The sequence below is a fragment of the Ammodytes marinus genome, assembly GCF_949987685.1.
Source record: "Ammodytes marinus genome assembly, chromosome: 22".
NCBI lineage: Eukaryota > Metazoa > Chordata > Actinopteri > Uranoscopiformes > Ammodytidae > Ammodytes > Ammodytes marinus.
Genome location: NC_137226.1, coordinates 7,460,021 through 7,470,112, shown reverse-complemented (window position 1 = coordinate 7,470,112; position 10,092 = coordinate 7,460,021). Strand labels below are relative to the sequence as shown.

The 10,092-nt window shown below is 43.1% G+C and overlaps 1 protein-coding gene across 1 annotated transcript in view; it reads left to right on the top strand.

Moving 5' to 3' along the window:
- The window catches only part of ntn4 (netrin 4), a 35,380-nt gene extending 25,569 nt beyond the window's left edge, over positions 1–9,811 (top strand). The window contains exons 6-10 of the mRNA XM_080051390.1: positions 6,088–6,301; positions 6,688–6,782; positions 7,339–7,407; positions 7,603–7,776; positions 8,300–9,811. Of these exons, the coding sequence (XP_079907516.1) occupies positions 6,088–6,301; positions 6,688–6,782; positions 7,339–7,407; positions 7,603–7,776; positions 8,300–8,439 (692 nt within the window). The 3' untranslated portion in view covers positions 8,440–9,811. The remainder of the gene's footprint in view (positions 1–6,087; positions 6,302–6,687; positions 6,783–7,338; positions 7,408–7,602; positions 7,777–8,299) is intronic.
- The last annotated feature ends 281 nt before the right edge of the window (positions 9,812–10,092 follow it).

Here is a 10,092-nt window from a genome sequence, read left to right as displayed (position 1 = left end):
TTGCTGGGGGAGGTGGGGGTCGTCTGGCTCTCCTTGCGTCATCTTCCTCGTCGCTGCTGGTGCTGGTCCAGCTGATGTCATCTGGTCCATGCTGGTGGGCTGTAGTCCTGTAGGTGCCTCTCGTTCCGTTCGCTGTGACTGGCATGGATCCAGGTGGTCCGTTTCTGCAACCTTCACGGCCGTCATGGAGGAGAGGAGGAGTTGAAAGGGTCCCGTCCATCGCTTGCTTAGTCAGATCACAAAACCGATCCTCGGGTGGTGGCTGGTCGTGGTAGTGCATCTTTCACCAGTCTGTGGAGAGCAGAAAGAGAGGACAGGGGAGTGACCGTGATAGTGACAGTTGACAGTTGACAGCAGGCGTGCTTAGAAAAGTTGTTTGTGGGAAAACTCAAGTATTTTGTTTAACGGCAGTCATAGCCGCTATGGCAGCCAAAAGAAACAGTTTGTAAAGATGCGCTCTGCAACTACTTAGGGTAGGAGCAAATAGCATCAAAAGGGTTGTCACTAATGTGTGTGTTGGATGCAGAAATCACCGTGAAGCCAACTTGGCCTTGCTCTGAGGCCAAGTGTCGTGAAGCAGAGACATCCACCAAAGCTCCAGGTCTGGATGGGACAGTGGAAGGCGCCTTCAGATCAGGACAGGGGGGGACACGGTGACGCATCTTGCAGGAGAGAAGAATATTGTTCAAGTATAATCAAAGAGACAGCGACATGAGGTATCAATATTGCAAATTGAGAAAAGGCCCACTAAATTAGTTTAAAAAGGAAAGAAGATAACACATATAGCAGAAAGTCAAAACCATAAAGAACAACAATGTTGACTTGTCAAATAAACAAAGTGATCTTACCTTTTGGATGCAGTCATCAAGCAAAACGTAACCATACTAAACTTACCGATTGGACCTGCAAGGCCAACAATGTAAACTGTGGTGAAACATCAACAAGTTTGCAGCAAATAAAACAAAACAAATTGCAAAGTTAGTTGTGTTAAAATGAGTTGTGTTAGGATTTAGGAAAACCACAGAATGCGAGAAACAGTAAAAAGAAACATAAAAGAAACCAGGTATGGGAAAAGAATGAGATAAGCATATTTCCAGGGAAATATACAGCACCTAAGAGTCTGGAAGCAAAAATGAAGTTAGTAGCAAAACAAGAAACAAGTTTAAGTAAAACTTAAACGATCGCTGCGTGCAATAAATCAACTGAAATGCACACCCAAGTGCACAGAGTTAATCCAAACAAAATCAAAAATCAAGCCAAAAACAAGCCAACTGACTGATTTTTGGCAAAACCAGAGATCAGAACTCTGTGCTCTGACACATAAAACACCTCAAACTCAACCAAACTATAACAACAACAACAACAACAACAACAACCCTCTCACTGTCTCACATGTGCTGTGAAGCAATATGCAGGCAAAACACAGAACACAAATCACAAAATAATGCAACAAAGAAAACTAAAATCTCTCTCTCTTTTTTTTTTTTTTTTTTTTTTTTTTTTTAAACACAGAACTCTCCACTGTCAACAAAAACAACCAAAATTGAGGCCCAACTCTGCCCTTATGCTTTGTTCACAAGAAAGGAAAAGTTTCAAAGGAGTTAAAACCTGCTGGAGAAAAAGAAAAATTAGTACAAATGAATGCAATGTAGGAAAAGCTTTGAGGGAATTTGCTATACAGTAAGTGGCCTATCAGTGGGCAAGGGCAATAGCTTGTGTGGTGTGCAAAAGGTGTCGGTGCATCTGTGAAACAAAGCCAAAGAGATGCCTGGGGGGGGGGGAGCATTTACATCAAACTGTGGCTGAAATGTTCAGTAGGCTAAGAAATGTAAAAGCATAGGTGTCTGTGCTTTTGAGAAGTAAAATGGGCAAGTCGGCTGGACCTAGAGAATGTGATTTTAAAAGACCAAAGGTTACTGTGCATGTTTATCCGGGGTGTAAAGAGATGTAAATGAGTGAGTTGGCTTGAACCAGGAAATGTAGTTTTTAAAGCAGATCAACTAGTCCCCTTTCTAAAAGGAGGCAAGATGTAACCAAAATTAATGCTAGAAACGTGGCAGAAGTGACACATGCATGTATACAGGCTAGGCCAGCTAAGACAGCAAAAATGTGAGTAGCCTTCTTGCTACAGAGGATCCAACACAGGAGGTGTAATCAAAGGCATTTGTTAACAGAGTCATCTTAGGTGGCAGTGTCCCTGTCTTGTTGAAGGGAGACAACTGGAAAAGCGTTTGACGCTGCTCCTCTGCTGGAGAGAGCAGTGGAAATGAACATGACGCCATATGAGCCCACAGTAAAATCATCTGAAAGAAATCACAAACTAGCAAAAACAAGTGAAAACACGTCAACCAGCCTCGAAGGCCGGCTCCGTTTGCGTGTGGCTAGTCCAGCCACAGAAAAAGACTTTGCACAGTGTTCCCAACAACAGGACAATTCCAAACTCAAAAGGAATTAAAAGACAGATAGGCTGCTAGCTTTAGACAAAGAAATGGCAAGGCCATCTGAACTGGGAACAAGTGAAAGCATGTTTAACCAGCGTGTGGCTGCATAACCTTAATTAACAAAACAAAGGTGGCCTTTACTCCTTTTAAGATGTAAAATGGCAAGGCACTCTGGTCCTAGAAGATGTGAAGCTAAAAGCAAAGGAGCAAACAAAGATAACTAATCAGCCTCTCTAAGGGTGACTGCGCATGTTAATCTGTGGTAACAAGAGCAGCAAATGAGTGAGTCCGACTTGAACCAGGAGATGTAGTGGTCTAAAACAAATTAATGAGTCCCTTTATCCACAAAGGTGGCTGTTGAAAATAAGATTTATGTTAGAGTCAAGGCATAAAAGATGTACCCATTCTAAAAGGACAACTATGGAATATGGGTCAAAGCAGGTTCACAGGCTAGTCCTTCTAAGACTGCAAAAGTTTGAGTAGCCATTTGCAATTGAGGCTCCTTGTTTGCACAGGAAGTGTGATCAAAGGAATTGGTTACCAGAGTCAGCTTAGGCAGAAGGAAGACTGAAAAACAAGTAAAAACAAAATTATTTAAGATTGGGACAAAAACAAAAGCATTAAATCAGGCAAGTTCAGCAAAAGTTTCACAAATTCCCAAGTTGTCCTCTGCAGGACAACTCCAAACTTAAAAAGGAAAGGTAAAAAAAAGAGAATGGAAAAGAGCAAAGCAAAGCTGGCACAGAAAATAGGTAAAGGAGGAAACATGAAATCCTACATTTCTCAAATGTGTAAACAAAAACATTACTAAGATGGGCAGCTGTTGCAGAAAGGCATATCCATGAGCTAGTCTATTTAAGACCAAAAAGGTGATCAGGCCTTTTGCCTTGTAAATCTGGTTGACTTGTAGCCTATATAGTAAATGAGGCATAGCAAATAGCAATAATGGGTGTGTGCCGTGACCAACCAATATGCAAGTGGGCACGACTACTCCAAACTCAAAAGGAATCAAAGACAGACAGGCTGCTGAATCTAGACAAGGGGAGAGCAAAGCCATCTGAACTGGGAATTAAATGGTAGCTAAAAGACAGACGAGGCCTTAACCTCCAAGGTTGAAGCCAGCATGCAAAAGCAAAAGTGTATTGGCTGCAGAATGCGATGAGTTTAGAGCACTGAAAAACAGAAATGCTCTGGGGTGACAGGAACCGTTTGGCACTGGAGCTCTGGAGGGAAAGTAGCTGAAACACTAGCCCAGTCAATACCCAATATAGCGAACAAAATGAGTCGTAACTCAGCGGTAGTTGGTCTGAACTCGGCACAGAAAACCAGTAACGCTTCCAAAAAACGTGTCTCTCCAACATCTTTAAGTGCTGGGAGATAACACATAGCGGCTAAAAGCACATAAGTATCCCAAGGCCGCTGAACAAAAGCGGGTTCGGCCGGCCTGGCCACTTCCATCAAGGGAAGTGCGTCCTCAGAAATTCTGTGAAGTAATGGTGCAATACTCACCGGGTCCAGTAGCTTGGAGGGCAGAACTGGAACGGGAACAGAGGTAGACGCCACCTTGTTTAACGCAACCACACTGAGGTGTCTCAGGTCTGGGTATAATGGGACGTAGGGCGGAGGCCCGCATGTGGTTTGTGCCGTGGGCATGCCGGCTGCGGCAGCGTGTGTTGTCTCCGGAGCACGTTGTTGTCTGGGGCTCCGGGCGACCTGTAAGCATAAGCCCTGAGACACAAATGGAGTTACTATGTCCCCCACTGGCTGGCACCAATTGCTCCGTCTTGTCGCTTCGTCAAACCATTGGTAAAATGCCCGCCAGTCGGCGCTAAAACAATTTTTACTTTTCATGTGCGCCGTGCGGGTTTCCTCTGCCTGCAATTGTGTTCTAAGGTTGATTAGCTGAGTGACGCTGAAGCTACCGCCGACAGGGAAACCGAAACGAACCCATACATGTATTTGAGTCACAGCTGAAAGCCCATAGTGTGCTTTCATATGCAAAATAATTGGCGTATCTGGGATGGGAATATTCTCCCTCGCTTTTTTGCTAGAAGCCTTTCCCATGTTAAAGAAAACCAAAGAAAAGCACACACAAAACTACCAACTTACCTTTCCACACGGGTCGGCACGTTTTGTCTAGTTAACACAAAGCACAACAGAATGAAAGGAAAAAGAGAAATAGTTGCAACCAAACAATACAATAAAACAAAACAAAACAAATAAAAGACAAGACAAATAAACACTTATGAGATCTCAAAGTCCTTGCCTTATGATTAAAATGAAAACCCCCGCTAAAATCAACAGTATCTTGGTCTGTCAAAGATAAACAATTCTGAAGGTCCTCCCACGGCGATATCTATATAACTGAAAGCCCCCTCTGGCCGAATTCTTGTCCCAAAATCCGTCGATTTAGACCCTTACAAGAAACATTATACGACAGCCTACCTTACCGATGGGCTCTGTTTGTCCGTCAAACTTTAAGACTGCTTCGTCAAAACAGTCGCGTGCCACTTAACAATCGAAAGGAATCTCAAATGTGTTAAACCCGTCCCCCACACAACATACAGAATCAAAACAAACTAGTCAATGTTAACTCTGGAAAAAAAAACACAACGGAGTGCTTCACCCTGGCATGCTGTATGTGACTTTTCCCACAGAGAAAACTTCAGAATTCAAATCTTTTAACCCAATCGTTTTTGCTTTTTAAATAAAATCAAACCCTTACTTACTGGTTCTTTTCAGGAGGAGACGGCAGAGTGTTCACGGGACGAGCAACAGAATTCCTCTCTCTCCCGAGTTTTAAAAGGGAAGTTTTGTGCGAGATGAGTTCAAAGAATCAGGTGATCAACCAAGAAAACTGTTGTCGGCCCCGTGTTGCTCCGGTCGTCTCTCCGTCCAACTAGCTCGCCAAAACTGTAATGAGAATAATTAAGCAACAGTGATATTAAGATAGTAGCATTAGGTTTTATTCAATCATAAAGCAAGGATCTCCGCGGAGAGGTCACAAATACAGACACAGGTTAGTATGCTTGTAGGAGTGACGACTTCTTCCTTAAAACGCCATGTATTTAAGGAACATTTGCCCCCCAGGGGGGGAGGCGTCTAACAATGGTTCGAAAGGGGAGACAGGTAGAGAGGCAGACAGTTCTAATGTACCTACTTAACCATGGGAGGAGTTTGGGCATAGGACAATAGGAGTAATTGTGAATAAGTTAAACATAGGCGTGGTTGTCCGAGTGGTGGTTTGGGCAATCTACATCTCAGTTTCAGTCACAAACAAACATGCAGTATATCCAATTACACTTATAAGTCTATATAAAACAATGGTTAAGTAAGCATTTCAATATATGAGTTCAGAGATATGTCATATGCAATATTTCCCACTACACAAATTATCATAGGAAGTAGAGAAGACATATCGGGGCAAAATTCGGACATTATAAAAACATGTAAGACCAATCTTTTTTACTTGTTATCCCGACAGTGTTTTAACCAAATGTCTGTTTTACATCACGTTTTATTCAGAAATTTAAAGAGATAAAGTTCCAAATAACTCGAATATCCTAGATTTTGTCGTAGCTATTTATAATCCAAATATCATATATAATAATAATAATCAACCTTACTTTCTTCTGTCTCCTTATAGCCTGCAGTTGTCACCCCCTGGGCTCTATGCCTTTCCACTTGGCGGACGGTTCCCTCTGCGACCCTTCAAATGGGAACTGCATTTGTAAGCCGGGCGTGGGTGGCGCGCACTGCGACAGGTGCATGGTGGGATACTGGGGCTTCCACGAATACGGCTGCCGTCCGTGTGACTGTGCCGGAGACTGCGACCCCTTTACTGGAGACTGTATGGCCGGGTGAGATAAATTCCTTTTTTTCTATCTTCTGGAATTTCAATACCGATTTAAAGCTAAAGTTATGAAGGAATTCAGATTCATTGCAACAACACTGTCGGCACGTCTACATGAGGAAAGGCTTCGTTGATCGGGCATGGATTTTATCCCTTCTGTTGTACGTCCAGGTTTTTTCTTAGCATTTTTATCAAAAACTGAAACATTTCTTGGCCACTTCTTGGGATTATTCTGAGCTCCTGCGCCAGTGTCGGAGGTGCGACACACCAGTTTGTAAACGCTGCCATACTTTTTGGCATAGATTTTTGTGGAGCTGATCAGTTTACGCACTTTAGCTTTATTTGTTCAGTTTAAACTTATTTTCCTGTTTGTTTGTGTTTGTGTTTGTACAGCTCTGATCTGGACCTGTACAACTTAGAGGGAAACTCCAGCGAGCCGGTCAGGATCTTCAGAGTAGACGAACTCTTCTCTGCCCTCCACTACTCAGGTGAGATACAGCGACTGTGTGTGTGTGTGTGTGTGTGTGTGTGTGTGTGTGTGTGTGTGTGTGTGTGTGTGTGTGTGTGTGTGTGTGTGTGTGTGTGTGTGTGTGTGTGTGTGTGTGTGTGTGTGTGTGTGTGTGTGTGTGTGTGTGTGTGTGTGTGTGTGTGTGTGTGTGTGTGTGTGTGTGTGTGTGTGTGTGTGTGTGTGTGTGTGTGTTCATCTTACTCCACAGTCTAGTGACCAAGTATTAATGGTTAAGTAATGAAAAACTTATGCGGGCCCTTAGAAGGACATGGAACAAAGATGGATGTGTGTGTGTGTGTGCGTATGTGCATGGACAGTTTCCAAGTGTCCCTTCTCTCAGACCCCCCACCACCACATCCACCATGTAACTGCAGCTTTCATAGGCACATTCCTCACTGGACACACACACACACACACACACACAAACACTGTACTTGCATTCTTAGGACGCCATGCACTGTGCCTGAGACCCCCCACACACACACACACAAACATCAGTTATGCTAGAAATATTAATCTGCGTATGTCTCCCGCAGAGAAGTGTGAGTGCAAAGAGCAAGCCCTGACCAACAGCAAACTGTTCTGCACCATGAATTATGCATACGGTAAGAACTGAACCTCATCAGCACCCTTCTTAAAAGACACACACACACACACACACACAAGCTCACATACACACACACACACACACACACACACACACACACACACACACACACACACACACAAGCTCTCACACACACACACACACACACACACAAAGGTCTTTCTTACACCTTGTCTTTCTACCCAACTCGTAGTGCTGAAAGTGAAGGTGCTGTCAGCGCATGATAAAGGCTCCCACGCGGAGGTGGAGGTGAAAGTCCAGAAGGTTCTCAGTCAAAACACCAAGGTGAAGATCCAGCGCGGTCACGCCACGCTCTACCCCGAGTCCTGGACCGCCCGGGGCTGCACCTGCCCCATACTCAACCCAGGTCAGACTCACACAAGCTCAAATCCACTCTCTCCTTCAGATTTTGGATTTAAAACTGTTGAAATATACCTTTAATGACACGTTAATACCGTCAGTCTTCACCACTGAGACCCAGAATAATCTTAATAAAAGAGAGAGAGAAAAAAAAGGAAAAACACTGCAACAGTACCAAATGTGTATTAGTCCGCCACTGAAAATAGTCCCCCAGCAAATGCACTTTTCCATTTCCTCCCGTGTGAGGAACATTTGCTCAAAACTACAGTGAAAACAGCAGTTTCAGGAAAATTGATGAGAATTGTTTAGAAGTAAAATAATATAATTGTGATCCATGTTTTTTAAAACTTTAGGAAGCTTTGTGGCTTGTGGTTAAAAAGTTTAAAAATAATGATAAAAAATATAGAATGTTGGCATTATATTGATGAAAGGGAAATCAATAAGGCAATATGTGTCAGTCATTTGCAGAATCAGTCGGTGTAGGTTCAAAGTTGATTTTTAATCGTTTTTTTCTACGTTATTTCCCATAGGGGTTGAGTACATTGTCGCGGGCCACTCCGACCGTAAGCAGGGCCGCCTCCTGGTCAACATGAAGAGCTTCGTCAAGCCCTGGAAAGCCAGTCTGGGCCGTAAAGTCCTGACGCTGTTGAAGAAAGACTGCAACTGGTAGAGAGCCCACTAAAAATACACTGGAGGACAAGCAAGAACACGTGGACAAAACACATGGAGACTGTTTTTATTAACACAACAATGCCGTGGAATTGTGTTTTTTTTTGTTGCATCCTCCAGATGTGGATTGATTAATGAATCGCACCGGTCTTGGGAGCAGGTTTCCTTTTGGGGGCTAAAAACTGAAGCCCCTTTATTTCTCTGCCGTCATCCAATGAGAGTGCAGCGCTATAGCGGCATACTGCACCAGCTACAAGCACAAGGGACAACATGATTTTTTTTTTTTACTCCTGCGTAGGATTTATTTTTGCCTTTGCTGCTACAGCTAAAGAAATTGAGGAATTCAGTGCTTTTTGCTTCCAAGTGCTCTCTCTCTCTCTCTCTCTCTGTTTTGAGTGACGCCCTCTGGAACCCATTGACGTACATTAAAGCTGATAGACACACACACACACACACACACACACACACACACACACACACACACACACAAATAAAAGAAAAAAAGACTGAATTTCTTCCTCTCTGCAGCACTTTAGCCTAAGATGGACTGAGGGGATATGGACCCACAAAGAGAGGAATACTTAACACACACATGTTAAATGACCCGCTGACATTGACTGTGGATGGAGCACGTCCAATCTATGCTTCGTAAAGTACACACACCCATAGGCAGCAATGTTCGTGTGCGTGTGTGTTTTCGTGTGTGTGGGCTGCAGACGTATTGTGCAAAGCACCCAGAGTGACGTTGAACAAGCCATACAAGCCACTACAGGTGATTAAACCTTAGCCAGTCCAGGTGTGTCTGTGAAATGAGAAATCAGAGCGAAGGGGTGTTTATCCCGAACGTGAATGTATTTGCCTGTTTTGCAAGTGTGTGTGTGTGTGTGTGTGTGTGTGTGTGTGTGTGTGTGTGTGTGTGTGTGTGTGTGTGTGTGTGTGTGTGTGTGTGTGTGTGTGTGTGTGTGTGTGTGTGTGTGTGTGTGTGTGTGTGTGTGTGTGTGTGTGTGTGTGTGTGTGTGTGTGTGTGTGTGTGTGTGTGTGTGTGTGTGTGTGTGTGTGTGTGTGTGTGAGAGAGAGAGAATGGTTGAATGTAGGTTTATTACGAGCACAGTCCAGATTCAGTCCGGCTCTTTCAATAGGTTTGTGTACACTTTTTATTTTATTCTAAAGCAACCGTTCCATAATGTTTTAAATAAAGCATATTGATTCATCTCATATTACACTGCTTCAACCAGAAAAAAAATCCATGTTTTTCCTATTCCTTTTGTGCTCTTGTACAGTATTATTTGTACATATCTATATAAATATTATTGTTCATCTTTCTAGCCCTCGGTTCAATTGTTTTTGTATGTGGTAAAATTAAAGAATCATTCCAGTTCAGAACATCTTTTGATCTTGCTTTTTAACATCAACATTAAGTCCCTATTGGTTGAGAAACAGGAGCGGTTTACATGATCAAACAGGTTGTAAACGAGGCCAACTGTTTAGCTCAAATTACCTAAACCACTAAAACTGAATGTGAACACACCCAATATGAAGAAGGAAAACTACTGTATAAGAGTGGACTAATACCAGGCCCAAAATGTAAGCTTTCTGGACAATCAATATGGGATTTTTTTTTTGCCATATCTGCAAGAAAAGGAATGGGAGAATG